We start from the raw sequence: 25,711 nt of genomic DNA, 5'->3' as shown, positions 1-25,711 counted from the left end.
CTGAAAGAAGAAGAAACTACTATGGAGGACAACTGGAAAGGCATCAAGGAAGCATTAACTTCAACGTGTCAAGAGGTTCTCGGTCTAAAGAAATACCATCATAAGGAATGGATCTCTACAGAAACACTGGACAAGATCAAGGAAAGGAAGAACAAGAAGGCAGCAATGAACAACAGCCGAACACGAGCAGAGAAAGTCCAAGCACAAGCTGAATACATAGAAGCAAACAAACAAGTGAAGAGGAGCATTAGAGCCGACAAGAAGAAATACGTGGAAGAACTAGCAACGACGGCAGAAAAAGCTGCTAGAGAAGGAAATATGAAACAGCTTTACGATACAACGAAGAAACTATCAGGGAAATACAGTAAACCAGAGAGGCCGGTCAAAGACAAAGAAGGCAAGCCAATCACCGAAATTCAACAACAGCGTAACAGATGGGTAGAATATTTCGAGGAACTCCTGAATAGGCCGGCTCCAATGAATCCGCCGGACATCGAAGCAGCACACCCAGATCTTCCCATAGATGTCAATCCACCAACTACGGAAGAAATTAGAATGGCCGTCAGACAAATCAAGAACGGGAAAGCAGCAGGATCCGACAACATACCAGCTGAAGCACTGAAATCAGACATCGAAGCAACCACAAGCATGCTTTATCTTCTATTCAAAAAGATTTGGGAGGAGGAACAAGTGCCGATGGACTAAAAGAAGGACACCTCGTCAAGATTCCAAAGAAAGGAGATCTGAACAAATGTGAAAACTACAGAGGCATTACACTACTGTCAATACCAGGGAAAGTCTTTAACAGAGTTTTGCTGAACCGGATGAAAGACACGGTAGACGCCCAACTTCGAGATCAACAAGCTGGATTCCGTAGGGATCAGTCGTGCACAGACCAAATTGCGACACTACGGATCATCGTCGAACAATCAGTTGAGTGGAACTCGTCACTATACATCAACTTCATTGATTGCGAAAATGCATTTGACAGTGTGGATAGGAGGACGTTATGGAAACTTCTTCGACACTAAGGAGTTCCTGAGAAGATTGTCAACATTATCCGGAACTCATACGACGGACTACAGTGAAAAGTAGTGCATGGAGGACAGCTGACAGATGCATTCCAAGTAAGGATCGGAGTCAGACAAGGCTATCAACTCTCTACCTTCCTTTTTATCCTGGTGGTTGACTGGATTATGAGGACCTCGACATCTGAAGGAAAACACGGCATACAATGGACAGCTAAAAATCAATTAGACGATATGGACTTCGCAGATGACCTAGAACTCCTATCCAATACACACGAACAAATGCAGATAAAGACAGCCAGTGTAGCAGCAGTCTCTGCATCAGTAGGCCTCAACATACACAAGGGGAAAACCAAGGTCCTCAAATTCAAAACGAAGAACAGCAATCCAATCACTCTTGATGGTGAAACTCTGGGAGATGTAGAATCCTTCACATACCTGGGAAGCATCATCGATGAACAAGGAGGATCCAATGCAGACGTAAAGGCGAGGATCGGCAAAGCAATGGTCGCATTCCTACAATTGAAGAACATATGGAACTCAAAACAACTTTCAACCAATATCAAAGTGAGAATCTTCAATACGAACGTCAAAGCAGTTCTACTGTACGGAGCCGAAACTTGGAGAACTACTACAACCACAATCAAGAAAGTACAAGTATTTATAAATAGCTGTCTTCGCAAGATACTCAACATCCATTGGCCGGATACCATCAGCAACAGCCTTCTGTGGGAGAGAACAAACCAACTTCCAGCTGAAGAAGAAATTAGGAAAAGACGATGGAAATGGATAGGACATACATTACGCAAATCGTCAAACTGCATCACGAAGCAAGCCCTAACTTGGAATCCTGAAGGGAAGCGGAAAAGAGGAAGGCCAAAGAACACATTGCGTCGGATAATAGAAGCAGATATGAAAAGGATGAATTACAACTGGAAAGTGCTGGAAAGGATTGCTTGGGACAGGGTTGGATGGAGAATGCTGGTGAGCGGCCTATGCTCCTTCACGAGGAGTAACAGGCGTAAGTAAGTAAGTAAGTCACTCTCTCTCATTCTGTTATTATTATTATTATTGTTATTATTATTATTAATGGTTTTATTCAACATTATATTTTGGTACAATATAGAATTCTCAGTACAGGGTATTTCAACAAGTTTCTTATCCAAAAGAAACAGAAACAAAGACAAAAAAGGAAAAAAGGTTTAAAAAAATCTGAAAAACTTTACAACTTTCCAAATTAGAGACATGTTAAGAATGCAGCTTATTGACTAGGTTAACTCTAACAACTTGTTCGTCACAGAGTATATTTGTTAGATAAGGTATTATAGAACTTTCATACTTTTTCTTGCGTGCTTGGATTTTAATGTAATTTCGTCTCGTTCTACCAGAAGATATACAAGGAGAAAGATAAGAGTGAAGGGGATGGTTAGTATCTGATAAAATAACACCTACTGGGAGTTTGTATGACTTTAGATGTCTATCAACAACCATATTAATTATGACCTCGAGAGATTCACTACACATCTTGTTAACTGCCTTCAGCACTCTACGTAATACAGTAAAGTCTTTTCTCAAAAGCCCGGGAAAGAATAATGAAGAACAATAAAGAATAATGGGTAATATGCAAGAATTTACAAATTGTAAGAGTAAATGACGAGTAATCCCAAGAGCATGCAATCTCTTTATGTAGTAAGTCAGACGGAAAACTTTCTTCGATAACAATAAAACGTGAGAAGACCAAGACAGATCAGAGGAAAAGGTGACACCAAAATAATTGACCTTCAACACTGAGTTTATCAAAGAGTCTCCGATGGTACAAGCATTATGGGATCTCAAAATAGTGTTTAGATTCCGTTCATGTCTCATGCTAAAGTTAACAGCTTGACATTTAGACGGATTAAGTATGAGACCATTACCAACAGACCACCAATCAATACGAGACAAAAACTCATTAATTTCTATGGAATGTAAAGAGGAAGAGATAGGCATACATACAGTGAGATCATCCGCATATTTCACAAAAGTGTTTTCTGTAGAAGATGGCAGGTCATGCAGAAAAAAAGAGAAAAGAAGAGGTGGAAGAACAGCTCCTTGTGGTACACCTTCATGAAACAGTAGAGACTCTGAACACTTTCCTCCAAACACAGTGTACTGTTCCCTTCCAGAGAGGTAGAAACATAGCCAGTTGGTTATCCAGTTGTCAGTGTTAATTAAACGTTGTATTGGTATAGAATCAAAAGCTGAAGTATAGTCCAGAAAAGCACATCTAACATGCTTCTGACCCTTTTCTAAGTTGAACACTATGTTGTAATGCAGTACAGCAACAGCATCTAAAGTGCTTCTTTTGCGTCTGTAAGCAAACTGATATGGATCAATATGGTTTTCTATCGCAGGCTGAAGTGGAAGTATTAATAATTTTTCCATTGGTTTGAGGAAGGGTGAAGTTATTGCAATAGGTCTAAATTTTACATTCTTATCACCAGATGCTTTCTTGGGTACAGGAATTATCTTCATCTTTCTCCACATTTTCGGTATGAGATTAGATGAGAAGGATCTGTTAAAGATAGCTGTGAACGGATAACATAGGACGTCAGCACACTTTTTAAAAAGGATGTTTGGGATACCATCAGGTCTCAAACATCGAGATGAATTAAGTGACTGGAGACATCTTCGTACATCAGCTTCAGTGAAACTAGGAACACAGCTACTATTTAAACCTGTGGATAGAGGGAGCATCACATCAGATGACTGACGTACAAAAGACTTATTTAAGTCACAAACATTCAGCTGGTTATCGCTCCTAATGTCTGTCACCTGTAAGTTTTTTAAAGGGTTTCCACACACTTGGAGAGTTTTTGAGTAAACATAGAGTTGAGACGTTTAATCTCTAGGTTTATCAGACCATTTAGCCTACGAACTTCATTAGAGTTCTTCTCCTTGTACATTATTTCTTTCATTCTCCGTAGTCGTTTTAGTTGTGTAGATGTAAGTCGATCAAAACTTACAGAAATGGTTTCAGTGGGACAACAAATATCAAAACAGAATTTAAGATAACAAGTGATAACATCAGTGGTGATTTCCAGTGAGTCATCTGTAAATAATTCCCAATTAGTCGTATGAAACATGTTTTTCAGGTTTCGGATATTTTCTTCTGAGTAATTCCTATATTTGACTTTCTTGGTTTGATGTAAGAGTGTACTCTTCCCATGCTTTCCATATACTTTAGGTAGAACACGAATTATACAGTGATCCGAGCTAGACAATGGAGCACGTTTACGAGTCGCATATATACCCACTTCATTAATGAAGACGAAGTCTAAATGAGCATCCAAACGGGTAAGAAAATCTACTACATTTTGGTGACCTAGTGATGTAAGGAAGCTACAGTCACATGAATTGAAATCACCGCATACAAATGAAAGTGAATCACTGAAGGCAGTAACAGCGAACTCAGTGGATTCATCAGCGAAAACAGATAGCGCAGATGATGTGCAGTCTGGAGTCACGTAGATATTGGTAACATAAATATATTTGTATTTATTCAGGTGTTTTGGACGACATCTTAGAGTTAGACAGTCGATAAAGTCATTTGAGAACTTAAAACACAAACGAAGATCGACACCAGTTTATGTTTACAAACGTAGCCACACCGCCGCCACACCTCATTTTGTTGTTTGATCGATCCTGACGATAAATTTTGAAATCACGTAGTGATACTAGGCAGTCTTCCTGTAAATCATTTAACCAAGATTCTTGAATTGTGATGACATCACAATTACAATACATATTTTGACTTAGTAGGAATTGAAGACAGTCCACTTTGTTGATTAGTGATCGGTAGTTAGAATTTAGCAGCTTGGGAATCGACATACGATTAATGTTCATTCTTGTTAACTCATCTTTGCCTCTTCGTTTCTATTGTGTATTCTTTCTTCATATATATATATATACGCATTGTAAAGTTATGAAATATATCCGGTCATAGTTAAGTGATCATATTAATAATTTGTTTACATATTTCAAATACACACACACATACACAAACATACTCCAGACAGAAAAGAATTTTTTTCCAAGTGAATACATTATATGTTCATTTTCTGTGTATATTTAACCTTATAAAAACGATAGAAAAAAAGGGAGAAACAAAGAAGTGGTATTATTCGAATAAAAAAATATGTATTCTAATATATTGTATGAGAATTTGCAAATTAAAATGATGTCAATGTAATTTATTCAATATTTTCAATAATTATTGCAAAACAATAAGTTTCATATAAATGCAGGAAAAAATAAATAATAAATGGTCCAGCAGGCTAAGCGCTCGCACGCCAGACTGAAGGCCATGGTATCAAATCCTGCGAGCGGGATCGTGGATGTGCACTGCTGAGGAGTCCCACAATAGGATGGTTTCCAACGGTGGTCTAACACCAATCGGTTCGTGATCTCAATCAAAAACTTTGTGATCTCCACAACCTCTATACTAATAATATTTTTTTCAAATTACTAAACCAACTGACTAGTGCTTTCGATTTTATCCTACTTTTGTTTCATGGTTCTATTGTGTCATGTATGCGTAAGACATGTGTGTGTGTGCGTACACAAAATGGGTGGATCAGGTGTATAGTTTGAAAATCTCATAAAAAGATGAAGATAAGGGAATAGTAAAATTTCGCAAGTGGTTGATAATATCATAGGATTTATATGATTTACATTTCACTAATCCTGATTAAAGTTTTTCATAATTCAATTTATCAAGGAGAATGGGAATATTTAATATTTATAATTAAGTCCATCCAATATATATTATATATGTTCAGAGATCATACTGTTAATCAACATTTTGCCTAGGAAAACTATTTTTATTTTCTGACGTTTAATATTTTTTTTTGAAAACGATATCCAGTATTGATAAAATAATTAGTTAGTTTTTAAATACAGAATGTACTGATCACATGTTATTTAGATATTATGAAAGTAAATACACTTCACTCTTATTAGTGATTTCGGAAACGAATATTGTAGTCTTCGTCAATATATGGAACCTCTGGATTACGTAATAACTGAGGAGCCAATATCTGAGGCTACTTTCCCTCCGACAAGAAGGAGTTTATTTCAATTATTTGGTGTTGGTGACTGAGTAAAAAATCAAGCTAAGTAGGGGATCTCTGATCCCGTAAGATATGAGTTTGTTTATAAGACGCTTGTAGTTAACCATATCGAAAACTTTAGGAATTAGGTGTCCAATGCTATTTTGAATAAGGATTACATTAAAGAAATTTAAGTGACAGACTATACAAGATTCAGTCTCTAGGATGTTACCATGTTGGGAATAAATGATAGGTTTAAAATTTAACCATCGAAAAGTTTTTCCATTATCTTGCAGATAACTGAGCCGATAATTATTCAGGTCGATTTTATCTCCGGATCTACACCATGGTATAATACATGCTATTTTTCAACAGTATTGATGGGTGGCTGTTTCTAGCAAGTCAGTGAGAGAAGTATTGAGACTAGATTATTACAATCTCGTCTACTCTACGATTTTTGGACACCTTAAGAAAGGTCATGGTCTTAAAATCTTTGAGACAATTGAAAGAAATAAACTGTATGAAGTTACTAATTATATACATGACTTCTGAATCAATGTTATTTAAGAATTTATTATTAATCGCAAAAATACTACTGAAAAGGTTCACGATGGCTTTAGAATAATTTACAAATGTGCCATTATGCAAAATACAGGGGATAGGTGTATTTTAGGATTTTTTTTAATGCATTTATTTAAGACACAAGCTACATACTTTTTATGGTTTGAACCACTATTAAATGTTGACAACTTCCCGTTACTGCATTTAACCTACGAATTTCATTAATTTGATTAAAAATCATAATCCACTGTATGATATTGATGAAATTAGGCAAAATATACACTAGTGTGAAATGTAAATATCCTGACTAATAATAGCTTTGTATAACTTTCTGTAGTATATATGAATCTTTCTCTTAAATAAAAGAACTTTCAGTTAATGTCGAATTATTTATTTGATAATTCTTAGTCTGACCACTACTCAGTAATTATAATCTTTTCTTATATAATTAGTAACATAATTATTACATTTTCAATATTTATTTGCGTATATACGAGATATTCTTTATTATTATTATTGTTCTCTTTTACCAATCTACATTTCATATTGAACATACAGAAAATAATGAATGATTTCCCGCTTAAAACACATAGAATTTATTTGTTCTTTTATAGAATATATAGAATATCTTGAGAAAAGAAAATATTTTGTTCTGTTATCATTTAATAATGCATACTGTTATTATAATTATTATTAATATGATTGTAACAAAGAATAATGTAAGATTTGCGAAGTTTTCAAATAGGAACGAATTATTATAGAAGTAATTTTCTTTTCTTTTTCACATGAACGCAATAAATGTAGATAATTTTTAAAAACGAATTCATATATACTTTAGTTTCATTCTAAAAGCAGCAAACTTTGAACTGAATGTACCGATTTAACAAAATGAGTTATATATATATGCACATATATATATATTCAAAGGTTTTAGGATAACTATAAACGAGACGTTTTGGACTGAACCTACGTTATTTTACTTGCGAAATTAAGTGATGTCGATAATCCACCGGTTAATTATTCATTGTACGATCTGAAAGTCCTGGGTCCAGTCATTAGAGGAATCATGTGAGTGCATTACTAAGAAGTCCTATGTTATTACAAAATATTTGTCTTCTGCCTTCTGTACTCTAGATCAGATCAATCAGTGACATATATATGTATACATATATATATATATATATATGATCATTTGAAATTAAGAATTTTCTTTTCAGTTTCAACCGCCTTGTTCATATAGTTGATTGTAGATTTCATAAGTGACCACCTTCAACTAACTAACGAAAAATACACTTATCTATAATTTGACTCAGTAATCACATTGGAATGTAGATTAGATTGTACATTATCATCGACGTGTTAAAAACAGATCATTTTAATTATTTTTGGTTAAGCTCAACTGGAATGACTCTATAAAAACTTTTAGTGACTGTATTCAAACATACAATAGTATATACTAATAGATAGATAGATAGATAGATAGATAGATAGATAGATAGATAGATAGATAGATAGATAGATGAATAGACAGATAAGTGTATATTAAGTAATTCCGATGAAAATTATTCAATCTAAATCTTCGACACCATGAATGCTTCTAATTTATTAGAGCATATTTAAAAAGTTACATTCACTATTCTTGAGTGTTTTATGTTATTTCGCTAATTTGTCTAAAATTAATTCTTCTTATTTGCTACTAACAATACTGAACTTAATGTATCATCACTTTTCATAAAAAGGATAAAGTTTTCTGGATTACTTTGAATGCATAAAAATGACATATTCAAGTGTAAGCTACCATCAATATTCATTATTATTATTATTATTATTATTATTATTATCAGTATCAGTATCAGTGGGTATAATCCATCACTATTGAAGCAGTTTTACACAAATTATACATAGATATTTACCTGAAAATTAATTTCCGATCTGATTATGATTATGATTATGCCAAAGCAGTTACATTAGTAGAACAGAAAGGAGAGCCTACGTTCGATTCCAAGAACATATTCCGAAAAGTTTAAGGTTAAATGGATTGAACGCATTCAACAGTGCTATCGCAAGACATCTTGATACAGGACATGAAGTTGATATACTGAAGTCCTTCAATGTGATTAACAAACAATCAAACTCGAACCTTTTGAAATTCGCTGAAGCGTTAGCAATCAAACGTTTAAAACCAGATCTATGTATACAAAAAGAGACAGTAATAAATCTTTTTTTACCCTGGTAACAATAACCGCCACCCTTTCTATTCATTTGCTCCTATTTATTTACTTATTGCGTCATTATTGAAACTCTTTCTGAAGTTTAAATTACATCATACATAAATGATTGATTTCAATTCATTTTTCTTTATTACCATTAATCTATTTTCATGAGTTCTAATCACTATTTCAATGTTCCAGAACTTTCCCTCTCTAACTTTATTTATTTATTCGAATCAAACATTTTATGAGCTCATTAACTCTATCTGAATCTTTGCTACATCATCATACACATGTATTGATCCTTCATCACACTCTTATGTATAAATATGTCAATATCTGTAATAATGTTGAATCTTAAATAATTTAGGTTGTAAGCAGCTGATGAGAACCCAACGAAATATAATGAGTTTCTATTATTCTGCACCAATCTTTGTTCTTGCTCTATTTAAAGCAAATGAATTCTATAGTTTATTTAATACTGATAAACTACAGAATACCAAATTTGATGAGAGGTTACGTTGTGTGTTGATTTCTCTGTCTCAATATATATATATAATTAGACATTGAGTGACTGGAATGGAACATTTAAAGTTCAGACTAACATGTGATTCAATAAATGTTAATGAATTCTACATACAATAATGAAATAAATAAAAATAATTTGTATTATAAAAATAAATAAACAATCGATTTATTTTAATGAAATGATCTATATATATTAATAATGTTCATATTTTTCTTTAATAATAAAATATTATTATCAGAATGGGTTTTGTGGAGATTTTTAGAAGTTTCACTGATCGAAATCATGAGTCAATTGAAGCTAGACCACCATGGAAAACCTGGAAGCACTGGACGGCCATTTCGTACGGTGGCGCAACTTCATGGATTGGTTGAAGTTAGACATTAACACCGTTGGGTGCCGGCTCAGTGGTCTAGTTGGTTAAGCGCCTGGCGCGAGACTGATAGGTCCTGGGTACGAATCTCGCGGGGTGCGGGATCGTGGATGCGCACTGCTGAGGAGTCCCATACTAAGACGAAACGGCCATCCAGTGTTAAACTAATGATGAAACTTTTTACATAATTTTATATGTAAACTACTAAATGTACATTTTTCATTTGTATGCTGTGGTTGAGTTTAGTTTTACGTTTTTTTAATAACTTTTTTGGATTACGTAATCTATTGGTTGATACTTATCAATATGTTTGGCATAATTCTTAGAAATCTTGAATTTAATTATCTGTAAATTAGTGAAACTATATTGCTGAGGAAATCTGAGATTAATCAAAATTTGGTTCAAGATTATTTTTTGAAAAGTCTTATAATGTTTATCTTTTTTTCACTGTTGTCATTAAAGAACTGGTCACATTCGATATTAGAACTATTTGATTAGTGTGGAAGTTCATTGGTTTATTTGATAGATGTGATGAAAACAGTTCAACACGTGTTATAATCTTGAAGTAGAAATTTTAACCTTTTTGAAACATCCTGTATCGGACATTATCTACCGGACTTTGGGACTGATTGTAAAATGTAGAGAAGTAGTCAGTTTACGTTATAATATGACAGAATAGGGAAAAGCAGTTCTGAATTGAAGTCTTTTGGCCTATCATATCTCACAGTAAATAGGGTTCTGGAGACTGTGCAACTCACTGACCTGAGATGTTATCAAATATAACTCCAAATAAGTACCAGCGGTGAAGTTTTGTATATCTTAGCTATATACTTCATAAATAGTATGGTCAAATTGAGTAATATCAATATTGGTTATAATGTTGCGTAAGACGTATCATTGATTTCTTTTATGTCTGCTTCATTTTTTATTTGTCACAATATTATCATCATTTCGTTTAGTGGTTGATATGCATTACTCAGAGTTTTAATGTAGCAGGTATTTACAACATATTTAAATATTCACTGAATGAATATAGAACCTTAATTTATTTTTTTCACCAAATATTTGCAAATGCTCAAGTGCAAAGATTGAAGATACCGATTGCTAAACAAACATTTTAGACAAATGTAATTATGGTTATTTCTGTCTAAGACTATAATTATTTAATGAATAATGTCTAACTTGAAAATTAATATCATTTCGAATTGCATTTCAAACATATTAGCCAAATTGTAAACCCACATAAAATAAATATTAGTTGTTACCTATGAGTAAGAACATTACTCGAAAGCAAACATAATTGATTCGGTTTTGTTCTGCTTGATGATTTTTTTGCTTAGATTGTACCAATTTCTATTATATTTTGACTGTTGTTAATGGTGGACAACTTAAACCTTTATATGTATAATTTCATTTTTGTACAAATTAGTAGATATCTGAACTTAGTAGCTCAATGGATAGTATTTCGGCATTTCAAATAATAGACTCTAGTCTTGATTTCCATTATGAATATTTACATCAGGGTACAGGTATATCCATCTGATTAGTTTCAAATATAACTGCACGCACATTCTGAATTCCACTGGTAGACATAGTACAAATATACATTTTTCTTTATTTAATGGACCTATAGAAACACTCTGCACAGAATCCATATAAGCTGATGGAGAGTAATTAATTAATATCTATTTTAATGTTATATTTACTACTGTAAGCTGCTACTGGACAATTTCTCGATGATTACTTTATGGGTCTTTTTTCATTTACACGATTTATTAAAATTATCAAAATATTTTAATTGGAAATCCGTGACAGTTGATCTTCTAAGTACTGGAGATTTATATTCTTTTTAATAGAGTTTCTTGACATAATTTAAAAATGTACTCAGAATAAAGTTACCAGACTTCATATTTGAATTCAACTCATTGATGCTCATTATTAAATGTTCATCAACTCTTCTATTTTGTCTACATAGGGTGATATTACTAATGTTTCAGTAATTTGATGTTGGGCAACCATAAATAAGCTAGCTATTTGATACTTCAATCATTCTCTTAATCTGCTACGGAAAAATAGATGTATAATATTTCAGTGTAGAATCTGTCGATCTATTATAAGTTGCAGATAGTAATGAATTAATTAAACTAAAGTGAGAAAGAAACTCATACTAACTCTATGATAATAAGTTCAGTTAGATTGTTCTGTTCATTTAGTATAAGTTTTAAGCTTTATATTTCTAATAATCGTTAGATTTTTGACATTTCTTTCTTTCTCTCTATTTCTCTTACTCATAAATTGTTAACTTTTCAATAGAGTAAAATAACAAGATGAAAGATGATTAATTGTTCATATTTATGTGTGTGGTAATATGGGTAATGTGTAAGGTATTTATATTTTCGTGAAATTTTATTTACATACTATGTATAACATTTTAATGTATTGAATATCTAGTATATATGTATATATAATTGATTGTCTACAAACTTTTGTGTCATATTATCCAGCTCTTATCACATGATAATTCAGTTATACTGATAAACTTTAATGATAAATAAAACAGTTTAACTAGTAAATTATATTAATTATTATTCATTTGTTTGCATGATGAAATTATAGTATGTTTAGATTAACTAAATTGCTTTTAATTTTAGTACATTACATTTATTAAATATAAAAGTTATGATATAAGATATATATATATCATGAACTAATTGAAATAGTAAAAAATATTGTTTATTTTATTCTAACCAAGTAGTCTTTAGAGAATGTGATCAGTATGAAATATGAAGGTTCTGGATTTAATCTCTCAGGATGATAAATTCGTACATGCATTGTTTTGAGGTAACCTTTAGTGAGATATAACAGTTATCTAAGGTGTACTCTTGGGTTTCGGGAGTGGTTGGCTAAACTAAAGCCAATTTATGATCTATACAAATTCACACAATTTTTTTTATCAGAAAGTGATAAAAATTCAGCACACCCCTTTTTTTAAAACTTATTATGAAATTTGTAAAGAAAGATATTGCGGCTCATTTATCAAGTATGAATGCAAGTAGTCGACTTTGGATAATGTTTTTTATGTAAAGTTTAATGATGCTATACAGCTTCCTAAATTCAAATACGTGAAGTATAAATCGATACCTGAAACTTATTGATTGAATGTCAGGAGTTCCAACTGCATTCTATACCCACTCACATTAGTGATAACATCTAGATTTATATGGATGGAATCAATTTTATCTGGGCAGGAGTTATTATATATGGTTTAAAGTTGATGGCATAAAACTGCTATTCCTAGCTTAATGGCACTTGATCATATATTTTAAATTAATGTTCTTAAAAATTCAGTTTTCAAATATAAATGTTTTATATAAAGTTGGTTAGTATTATTGTATTTGAATGTACTCACGTGGTTGTTTAACAATCTCCTCGTGGTGATACATAGAGATGGATGGTGGCTAGTAGTGTAATCCATGATGTGCGTTTCAACCAACCTAGCAATTGTCAGTTAGATGTACCTACATCCTGGAATTGGTGTTCACCAAGGGATTGGAACTCAGTACTGTTTGCTCAAAACGCCATCGCGTTATCCACTTAGTTACCGACTTCAGATAACCACTGGTTTGTGGAATAAAAACGAGTTCAATTCATTTGTAGTAGTTGTTTGAATCTTACGATTGATGTTTAGGACTGCAACTAACCAGTCTCTTTTTGAATTATGTGCTTCGTATTCGGGTTGCCTTAAAATTGCCGTTAAGTCATACGTAAATGGATTAATTTTTCAGTAAGCCATAATATTTAGTTGAAAGATAAAACTGGAGATGCAGCCAGTTATTTTACAAATATTATAGTCATAATACTTTGTAAATTTCGGATTTTTCTTGATTCATATAAAAGAAATACAACAAAAAAAGTTATACTTTTGTTTAGCTCTAAAAATCCATGTTTATACCGAAAAAAATATTTGAAATTGAACAAGTATCTAACGATTTCAAAATCAATACAATTAGGTCAATTACGCAGACTAGACATAGTGATATTTGTGACGACTTACTTATCAGTTGGTCTATTACATTTTATTCTTCAATAGGTTACCTATTTTAAACATTTCATAGCCTATTTTTTTGAAATATTTCTGTCAGTTAAAATAAATGATATAACTTTGAATTTCTATTGTACTAATCTAAGTTTATTTTAAAATTCCATTCTGTTATCATCTTAATTGTTCTCTAAAGAAGACTATCATAAGAATAACTACTTATTAGATCTTCTTTCAACAAATGTAGTTAATTCATGACCTTCAATTGTACTTCATCAATAATTCAATTTAAGCATTCAGATAGTATTATTCATATACCGTAAAATTATTAAAAAAACAGAATGTAATGCTGAAATTCTTGCTCATTTATCGAGGTTATATGAATTTGAAAAAAAAAGAATCTCTTTACTTAATTTAATGAATCTTAATTACCTTTCATTGAATAATTAAATGTTTTCTTCTAGTTTTTCATAAGTTGTTCAATATTCATCAATTGAATGTTGACAGTATTATTACTGAAATTAATTAGTAATAATTAATAAATAATAATTTATTTCCATCAGTTATTACTCATATCTTCACTTCATAATTAATCGATCATCATTAATTAAAGCATATAATCTATTATATTATCATATGACATTGTCAACAATATAAATAGAATTTTCACATTATAAACAAATTCTATCCAGTGTTCAATTTGTCAATAAATTGATTAAATTTAATGTTCAATCATTATTAATGAATAAAATTTAATCGTGACTACGATTATTCTGATATCATAGCAATAGGCTTATTGGTATTACTGTTATTATTATTATTATTATTATTATTATTAGGAATAAACTGCTGAGATTATTAACAGAATAGTTTACTTATTTACGCCTGTTACTCCTCGTGGAGGAGCATAGACTGCACAACAACGCACTAGATGATGATTTAATATGTCATTAAAAGTGTTTAGAAATAATTAACCTTAAATTTAACCTCATGCTCATCAGGTTCAAAACTTTGAGCATTATATCATGACACTTTATATAAGTAATATTTCAATGGAGAGTAAGTAAAATTATATTCTTGATAAACTGTTCTTAATTTACAAAAGAAAACAAAAAGAAAAACAAAGAAAATTTCAATTTTAACTTTTATTTATTTTCTCTCTCCATTTACAAGTTAGTAAGAAGTGTATGTTTTCAACATTCTATGCACTTTTTTTTCCTTCTATAAAAACAAATTGATAAATTATTATATTATGATAAATGAGAAAACAAAAAAAGTTTAAATATTGATAAATTGTATTTCAAAGAGAAAAATAAAAATTAGTATCCAAGGTAATTTATGTATAATTGTTGAACGGATTATAAGAGTTTAGATCAAGATGTTTTAATTAATTAAGGCTAGTTAACAAGAAATAATAATAATAATCTCTTCTATGAAAGGTACTAATTGATCTTTTTGTTGTTGAAATTTTATAATAATAGAAAAACAAAAATAATACAAGTTTATGGTAGAAATGTCATTCAACTTATTTGCATATAAATGATACCTTAATTTGTGATGCGTCTTTATTTATAAATGACGTCTAATTATAGATTTAATTATTTTATGTAATGGCCGTATAGATCAGTTCAACAAAATGAATGGAACATTTGCATTAAAACAAAAATAGCATATATATATACATATATAAGTAGTGAAGGAGAACATAGGTGGGGACAACCGAATTACGTTTACCACAAAATTACAGTTACTTGGTAAAATAGAAAAACCATACTATAATACTTAATTTGCAAAATGTGCAATGATTGTCTCGAACTTCATTGTTCTTGCATTTCCATACTAATTGCGTTCTATATCCGCTCTTCCTTTCTTGATCTTCCCCATCTTCTGTTGCCTGACATTACATTCCTGACTTGCGTCATATACTACTTATATCAATATAAGTAGCACGCACCATATATATATATATATATATATATATATATATATATATATATATATATACTTATCATATGAAAATACTTGATACTAGAAAAGCTTCAAGAGAAGCGTCATATAAAACGAAATGATAATATTGTGCAGAAGAATGAAAAGTAGGAAGACAATATGATATACAAAGTAAGGAAGTCAATATTATTAAAGAATAATTAAATAAAAGCACGATAATGAAAAAGATTCCTTTCAGTTGAAAGATGGATATTTTTATTTATGATGAAATACAATAAAAAAAGAAAACATAATAATCATTGATTTTCGTTATGTCATTTGAGATAAATCTCAAGCTAATATGTTACATATTCTTAAGGAATTTATATAGAAAATAATGATAAAATGAACAGATGGTAAGTCAATAAAATGATCATTTATTTGATGACATTATGTGAGGAACTGATTGATTGTTCACTCAGTCTCATAACTGGTCAAGAATTGAATTGGATCTGATGTTGTAAAATGCGTTAATATGTTGAGATTGATAAAATAAGATGTTAAAATTTACTGAATTATTTCCACTATTTGAGAACACATCTATCACCCAAGTATAATTTGTACAGTGTTTGCACCAGATACAAACAATGGTTGAATACAAGAACCTTTTTAATAGCTTCAAACTAGAGAGGGCAGATACCACAACACTCAAAAAAGATGAAAGTTTAAATATTAAAAAATCTATATATCACACCAGGATCCAAATTACAGCCTCAAAAATATTAGATTAGATTTTCGCTAACTGAGTATGACAAAACAGTGAAATAAAATCTTATTCAAATCCAGTTATTAAAGGACTTTGTCTTTTGCATGAAAGGATGAGAAACTTAAAATAGCTTGCAATTTATCTCAATGAAACTTAATCTAGAATCAGTCATTTTGTACAGATAAAACTAAGTTATGTATAAAGTGAAGGTAACTTAGTAATAATTCAGTCATCATTAATAATTTGTTCATTATAAGGCTTAAACTGGCCTATTGTGGTAATTAAAATCTTGTAATATGAAGGCCATAGCTGCTAGCTGGATGTGCTTGTTGAGTTTGCCTTTTGTGATGATCCACTAGAGAGATATATTGGTTCCAGGTTTTGGCCATCCAGGGAGTGACAAATGCCCATGCATATCTAACAGTACTTGAGATCCCTTTTTCAAGATCAAATCCATTCAGAATTTCCTAATATTTCTTCCATTTCCATTAACAACCATTCTCCTATGTCGGTGGAAATAGGTAACAATAAACAATTTTTCAAATCTATCAAAAAAGCAAGTAGTAAAAGTTTGGGAGTTAGTGAGACTATTTCTGAAAACGATGGGAAGATAATCTACTCTTAGCCTAAGAGCTCGGAACAATGAGTGGAACACTCTGAGGAGCACGTTGACTGCTCTTCAGATAACTTCCAGTTGCCTACTGAATTCTCGTTAATAATAATAAGGTGGTTTTTGACAAAATCTCAACAAGAATTCAGAAAGCTCGGTCGACGTTTGTCAACTTTGGTGACGTAGGCGAGATATCCGTCTACTAACTAAAGGATGAGTATACTGAGCAGTAGTACGCTCTATTCAACCATATTTTCGTATAAATTGGCTTTTAAAAATAGATATTTTTAAGCTAATAGTACTTAACCGTAGACGTCTTTGAGGCATGGGTCGCGTATGTTGGAAACAGTGAGCGGTAATTCCATAAAGATGTTTATTTTCTTTCCATATATTAGATTAAAGTTATTTGTTTGGGATTTATAAGGATTGAATGTAATATCATTCAATATGTAATGAGAACTCATTTATTTCAAAGCGATTAAAAGTGGAGGAAATTGGCATACATACAATAAGATCGTCCGATTGCTTTAAAAAGTTATTTTTCTAGTGATCGGTCATGAAAGGAAAGGAATAGAAGAAAAGTGGAAAGAACAACTCATTGAAATAGACCAAATTTAGTAAATAAAGGGAAAAACTTTCCTTCATACATAGTGTAGTATTCTATGTCAGATTAGCAAAGACAAAAACAGGTAGTTATCCATCTTTCAGTGTACACATCAGCAGACCTACCTACAATAGAGATCTTGGAACAAAATCAAAAGCAGAAATGTAGTCTAGAAAAGTGCATTAAACATATTAAACTTTTCTTAACTAAACATTATATTGTCATAGAAGACAACTGTAGAATCCAAGATACTTCCTTCATATTTATAAACAAATTGATATGGATTAATAAATTCCTTGATCCCAGCCTAAAGTATAAACATTATATTCTAGATAATTTTCATTTATTCTCAATGAAGTATTTTGATTACTTGTTTTCATCGTGTAAAGTTTACAAATATATTATGTAAGGATAAAAAACGACAATTAATATAAATAAGTATGTGTTAAGTGATTATTTTATGTAATTGTTGCATGCATTTGAGCTTGAATTTGAATAAGAAAAGGATGAACGATTGAAATGTATGGAACATTTTGCCAACCGATGACAATACAGCTGATTTAGAAGTAATTGTATGCTTGTACCGAGACGAGAAAAGATCTTGATTTATAGTTTCGCTAAATAGTCTGAATATAGTTTCTGATACAATGATTTATGGAAATTGAAAAAGTTATGAAATTTACAACCAATGGCATAGAAAAGTTTATAGGAGTTACTGAATTTTATACTTTACATCATGGACTAAGTGCAGCTAGACAATGATCGGAAATCAAAATGCACTCAATAGATGTTTCATTCTAGTTTAGAACTTTTCAAGTGTGAACACCTACAACCTTGGTTAGGAATAAATTTTGTTTATCTCCTTAAAAAGACTACTTTGACAATCCATACATCCATATTAGCATTCTATAAGTACTGCCTGAATATAGCCCGATGAACAACGCGTTTATGTTTAAAACAAAAGTCACTGAGTTTCAGCCACGGTGCAAACATGAACACTGGGATTTAGGTTTGTAGTGATCTACTTTTATCAAGAGAACGCGATTGGTTTAATGGAAACAATTATTATTATAACCAATTGTACCAGTGATTGTTTTACTGTGCTTGCTTGTTTAACTGTACTAAAGGCATACTTTCTTCCTTCGGTTGTTTGTGACCTTGCACGAATTCGGTTACACTTGTTAACCACGCTTGTACTCCTTTGGCACGATCTCGGTATTTTTTCGATACCACAAGATCGCCAATAAATACATCTCGACTACAGCCATCAACTGCCTCCTGATATTTGGCATACGGGGGATTTCATCGGTTAACTGGCACGCAGTCTTCCTGTAGTGGCGATCATAGTCAACCGCGACTCGACTCCGCGCTACAGTTCCATTTGGTTGACAAGTGCTCAGTAGTACGGAACACTCGTTCTGGATTTTTCTGATGGCTACAACCCATCTAGTTCATTAGTAGAAAGTAATTGAGTTAAAAGAAACTTAACAGACATCACATTATGAAAGAATGGTTTGTTTTGTTTCATCTCAAGTAGCAAATAATTGTTATTTTTAAGAAAAATTGAACAGCTTTTTATCGATAAATAAATATATAAAAGTGATTTTCTTTATCTTATTGAGAATTCTTTCTTCCTACTTATGTAACAACCGATATGTTCATGTTGATGTATATTTAGTGACCAATTGTTACTATTAGAAAAGCTTATTTTCATCCAGACATTTTGTCAATGACAAAAGAGAAATATTTTAGAAATATTCTTTATTAGAATTATAACTTTTTATTCCGTAGTAAACTGAGATTTTCTTTCTCACTGTTTATTATCGATCACAGTTATGCTATTCGCACATGTATAGATAGTGTTTTAAAATAGTATAATAAGTGACTTGAAAATAAGCATAGATACTACATCAACAAAATGATTGGTAAACAGACGATAATATTCTAATTTGAGTTTTTTTAGATTATTCATTTTAAAATTATTATAACCATGGACTGAGACAAATTTACTAGTTACCGCTCTTTAGATGAGTCTCTCAATGTTCTGTTAAAAAGCTCTGATTACTACAGTTAGATCATGTGGAGAATAAGATAGTAACATCTTGGGATAGAATCAAACGACAATGACAACAAATTACAAAGTTATAAATGTGAACTACTAGATTATCACGTAATACCATCGTAATTAGCGTTGAACTTCCACCACATTGATAAATTAGTCTTCAACTAGAAATAAACATTCATCCAATGCTCTATGGCTTTAGATAATTATTCGATTGATATTAATGATCAAAACCAACTCTAAAGCTGGTAACATAACAATTTTTAGTATTTTTCTGTAAGGCGCAACATTTTAATAAAATCACTTTAATGATTCATTATAGTGATCTAGTTATCGTAAAAAACAATATGGCATATTCAATATAGATATGACTGAAATGGTGGTAAACACTCTTTTTCTGTTACATAGCCGGTTGTATGGATTGGGACGAGTAACTTTTGGTAACTTTCTTTTCCTCTTCGATTCTCTATTTTTCAAATAATAAGTAAATCATAGTTCTGCTGTTGTTTGATAAATAACTTTCCAGTATATTAGTCAGTCAGTTATTCAACCTTTCAAAATATTTTTTAATGGCATTACAGGGTTGATCTCTAGAACAAATTAATAATATATACGGTCCAACCAGACAAGATAAAAGGGAAACATTTGACAGGACATTGATGATCTATTATGGATTTCTAAAAAAATGTTTTATATTTAAATGCTTATCTCGGAATAAAGTTTGGTCTACTACACAGTGGTAGTCATAAAACTTCCAGAAAGCACTTTTAAGATGAAAAGGCTTGGTATCAACTAACGAATAGATTGTGAAAATTTTAAGTTTAAATTTTGTACAACAAAAAGGATTAATTATATGAGCATTATCTTATAATTTTTTTATCAGTCAAACTGTTTAAACAACACTTTTCAACCTGACAGTTAAGGATAATTGATTAAGTTAATGAATCAAATTTGTATTACTGATAGTTAAGAAATAATTTTAATTGAAGAAATTTACGGTGAAAAGACCTAAAACAGGTTACAGATACGGGGCTCCATCAAATGAGATTCCACAATTAACTGCTATCAAAGTGTCACTATCGTTTATTCCAATTAATGACTAATATACTAAGTGATGATATATATGAGAGTTGAACAATCACTAATATCTTATTATATGTAGATATTTTGTCAGAAAGTTGGTTAAAAATGTCACATTAGTACAATTTGTTATGTATTAATTAGTTAAAGCATTGAGGATAGTATTGACTATACCCTGCGTTTCATCAAGTTTGTAAGTGAAAACCAATTTTAATCATTCTTTATTAGTCTACTAATTTAAAATCCTCTAAGTGTAGATATGCTTTCCATGCTTCATCTAATTACTGTGAACAGTTTACATTCAATCTCAGTTTTTATGCCAAACATAACGTGGTGAAATACGTGTAAAATTGATCAATAAGAGGGAAGGGGATAAATTTGATATTTTTGTAGTTTGTTTATATTCGATCTTCTCTAAGTAACCAGTTTATCAGTGTGGCGTATATTGTTTAAAAGTACATTCATTGTAATGTACCTTATTCTGTTCCCGTTTTATATTTATCATAAAACTTTTCCACCATACTAAGTTAAAACTTGGGTACTGCTTTACAAATTATACGCGCCTAATCTATGCTTTTGTTTCATAACTGAATTGCTTCAGCTTTAATTGTTCCTAAGTACCCTATAAAGTAAAAAGAAAAAATGGCCGTCTGACAAGAAATCTTTTACATTCACGTAAAGAAGTAAGTCAAGTCTGACTTCAAGACACTCAAACATAAAAAGTTATCTTTGGTGGAATTTCGTATTTTCAGCTGGATGGTTTAACCATAAAGCTTTTACTGTCCTTCTAGACAATGTCATTAGCATAAACTTCAAATAGTAGAGTTGTTGAAATTTCTCAACATATGACTCACCTTTATACTGTTATTTGTATGAGTATTTTGATTGTCTTTCCGCCTTCTATCTGATTCTCGACATAATAGTTGCTCATGATTTTTCTGACTGGTTGGTGTAATAGATCAATTTTGGCGTGTTTCCTTATTGCTAATTAACTTACAAACCAAGCGTTTAAACTTTTTTTTTGGTTGAGATCATGAATTAATTGACGTTAGACCACCGTTGGAAACCTGGAAGCACTGGACGGCCGTTTCGTCCTAGTGTGGGACTTCTCAGCAGTGCGCATCCACGATCCCGCACCCCGCGGGATTCGAACCCAGGACCTACTGGCTTCGCGCCTGAGCACTTAACCATTAGACCACTGAGCTGGCATCCAATGGTGTTAGTGTCTAACATCAACCAATCCACGAAATTGCGCGACCACCTTCCATTGTACTGAGGTAGATACCTGTCTCTACCCGACACGGATTAGCTCCACTGGTCACGACTTCTCACTAGAACTCCGAGAATTCCCTCACGAAGCTAGTCACTAGTGAGCACATGTAATTATCAGTATGGGGGTTGTGGAGATTGTTAAGTTTTTGGTTGAGATCATGAATTAAACTTTTTTGACCTATTTTTTTGCATTCTCTCTCTCTCTCCAGGATTTTAACATTTTTCCAGTTCAACGTGTGTCCAAAGATGTCTGTATATATTGATATAAACGAAGATACTTTATGGTATTTAACAGCTATCTGATGTATTAATATTATTCACTAACGTAAGAATTGAAATTCTAGAAAAAAGAATGTTAGAACCAACCTAATAATCTCTTAGATGAACTTAATATTATGGGTAGTAGCACGTGTTATTGTTTCTTTTTAAGGTCCATAACAAATGAATCCATTCTTTTCGTTGTTTTTTTTTTCTTAAAAAAAAGTACAAATTCTAAACAAAACACTGACATTGGAAACAAACGAATTTATGAAACTCAATAATTATTATTAATTGGATTTCATCAATATATTGATTTTAATTTCCTTAGTTAAATGTTAACTGAAATTAATCATCTACTTTAAACTACCGGCTAAAATTCATTAGTTTCTTTTTCTTTTTTTTTTAATCATTAAAATAAAACAACAATGTACATTGTATTCGATGTAAAAGAAGAATTTGATAAATTATTACATTAATTTTAAAAATAATGAGATGAAAATGTTCCTAATTGATCAATTGAATATAATTTGAAAGTATCAATTTTAATTTTAAGGTGAAATTATAAATTTGAATATAAATGAAATATTTATAATTTTAAGCAATAACATTTATTTTGACAGAGTTTTGTTCTCTGATGTGGATAATTTGGTTGTAAAAACTTTCATCGTTCTATGTATAACTCAGTGAATAAGTGTAGATTAGTGAATGTACTTTTAAGTTACATATTTTACGTGAAAACCAGAAAGATAACTGAATTTTCTGCAATTTTATTTTATTTATATCAGATGGGGTTTTTTTTTGTGGAGATTGTAGTAATTTCAATGGTTAAGATCATGAGTTAGTTGAAGCTAGACCACCATGGAAAACCTGGAACACTGGACGGCCGTTTCGTCCTAGGACGAAACGGCCGTCCAGTGCTTCCAGGTTTTCCATGGTGGTCTAGCTTCAACTAACTCATGATCTTAACCATTGAAATTTATTTTATTTATTTATTTGAAGTATTGGTATAAGGGGGGGCCAAGTACATATGCGCCATACAATAACAAATAGGCCAGTAGCAGTTATTATTGATTTATATGAAGACTGTGATACAACCCGGGGGATCAAACTGAAGCAGGTGGTTTTGTTAGGGGGCCACACTTCGAGCCTTAGAACTAAACGTCTAATCCACAAGGCAGTGAAGCAACGTAAGGGGATACAGTCCCATGGTAGATGTTGACCAACAATTGGTTCATACGCTATTTGTTTCCTTAGGATCCTGGAGCCCATGTACACCATTAGTTTGTAATCAGAGTTTTCCAACTCCCCTAGATGGACTCTCCGTGTCTATCAACCCGGTTAAGGTGCAGGACATTTGCTTTTCGTCCTTTCAATTTTGTAAACAACACTCCCGCCACGAGAAGACATTGAGTAGGACTTCCCTAGAAGTGGTTGTATACACGTGGCCACTTGAGAACCATTCATTCTACAATAAAATGGTATGTTCAAATATGTGTAATAGTGATTGAAAGTCAACTGTTGACATTATTTAACAAATGTTGAGCATAAAAAATGTTGTAAATATTCTATTCTTCAGGTGGATTTCGTGGAAGAATTAAATAATTACTTGATAGATGTGGGAAAATGTTGGATTGTTGCTTAAATTAAGTTAAGTGATTGTTTTTGTTTAGATATTAAGAGGGATTTCACCTAATTAACATGAATAGACTCAATTGTCATAACAGGATTATATCTTAGTAAACAGGAGATATCTCATAAATATAATATGACTAAACTACAACTGCCTACATGCTAAGAACAAATACAGAGATAAGCACTACATATATATTAACACATAATATTATTTTTAATAGATCCTCATGAGGCTTTACTCAAATATACAGTGATAAGTGAATATATGAGAAATATTGAATCGAAGAAAGCTTTTATATTAGAGAAAAGCGAAATGAAAATCGGATTGAAAACAATATTGTTCACTTATATATCTTGTTGTAATTTACGATATAATAATATTTAATACATAGAGACAAATAAGATAAAACTTATATATTAGACCAGTAGATATGTTCTAATTTCTTTATAGATATATTTTTATGCAGATGACCTTAAGCAAATAGTGTTCAAACAACTAATATTGTGTTTCATTTTTTAAAGAAAATTCTTATTTAAGCACATGACCAAAGATGGAATAAACATAAATATGATTTCTTCTGTAGTATTTTGAAAGTATTTACATAAAATCATTTCCAATTCAACTGCGACTTATAGTAAACAATCTTTATTATCTACATATGTTAATTATTCCCTACTGACTGGTATAAAATAGAAAGGTAACAGTTTCAGTTATATAACTATTTATATATGTGAAAGAATAGATTGAATCTTGTTTTGATAAGTTGAAAACAGTAATTCTTTGACGTATAGATAAAGTATAATGAAATCTTTGCAGAGAAAGTGAAGTTATGAAACTAATATTGTCTGTAAGCATTACTAAAAAGTTTACTCATAAGAGGATTTTTTAAAAAAAAAGAAGAAAAAAGCCGTCGTTGGAATTTTCAGTGGTTCACTGTAAAAGAATTGTAATTTTTTTAATGGTAAATTTATGAGCTTGTCATTTTCTACTTCCGGTATATATGACAGTATAATTATTGAAGTACGATTAAATTATAATAGTAGACTATTGTTGCCAGTTATAAGTTATAATTTGTATAGAATGTTGTATTAATTCAACAAAAAAACCTACATTTCAATGAATAAAAGTCATTACTTGAAAAATTATTAACTTTGTTGGTAAGTATACTCGAATAATATACATGAATGAACTTTTACAAATCTTCAATTTTATGTTTCAACTGTCTTGTTCTTATTCACCAGTCTTTAGAGAATTTGAGTCACATGAATAAGAATTGTTCTCTATTTGAGTGGGTTCATTCGTTCTTCCTTTTCTTTTAGATACTGAGTGCCGGAGTTTCCTTGTACCGTTTTTCTTCTAATCTTTTCTATTATTGTTATAACATGTACTACTTCTATTACTCTAGGATGTCTTGATAATTTTAACTTGCAGTGCTAATATGGTAAGGACACTTGGACCGGTGTACGTATGTGTCAGGTTTTAAGTTGTACCTGACTGACTGATTGACCGTTCTTGATAACCATATGGTTTTAACTCTCATAAATGACTTAAAACTGATATAGAAATTTTTCACCAGACTTACAGTCAGTGTAAAGTACTTGTCGTTAGTTTTAATAATCAACTGTCACTAGGTAAAATAGAATTTATTTAAAGCAGAACCAATGGATACT

The 25,711-nt window shown here is 31.3% G+C and overlaps 1 protein-coding gene across 1 annotated transcript; it reads right to left on the bottom strand.

Moving 5' to 3' along the window:
* Window positions 1–2,106: 2,106 nt before the first annotated feature.
* Window positions 2,107–4,472, bottom strand: MS3_00007735 (uncharacterized protein). Its single transcript, XM_051216060.1, has one exon. The coding sequence runs from the start codon at window positions 3,762–3,764 to the stop codon at window positions 2,277–2,279; it is 1,488 nt and encodes a 495-aa protein (XP_051066618.1). The 5' UTR covers window positions 3,765–4,472; the 3' UTR covers window positions 2,107–2,276.
* Between the last annotated feature and the right edge of the window lie 21,239 nt (window positions 4,473–25,711).

The sequence above is a fragment of the Schistosoma haematobium genome, chromosome 4, assembly GCF_000699445.3.
Source record: "Schistosoma haematobium chromosome 4, whole genome shotgun sequence".
NCBI classification, from domain to species: Eukaryota; Metazoa; Platyhelminthes; class Trematoda; order Strigeidida; family Schistosomatidae; genus Schistosoma; species Schistosoma haematobium.
The sequence above is the reverse complement of the archived record's forward strand: the minus strand, read 5'-3'. Positions and strand labels throughout refer to the sequence as shown.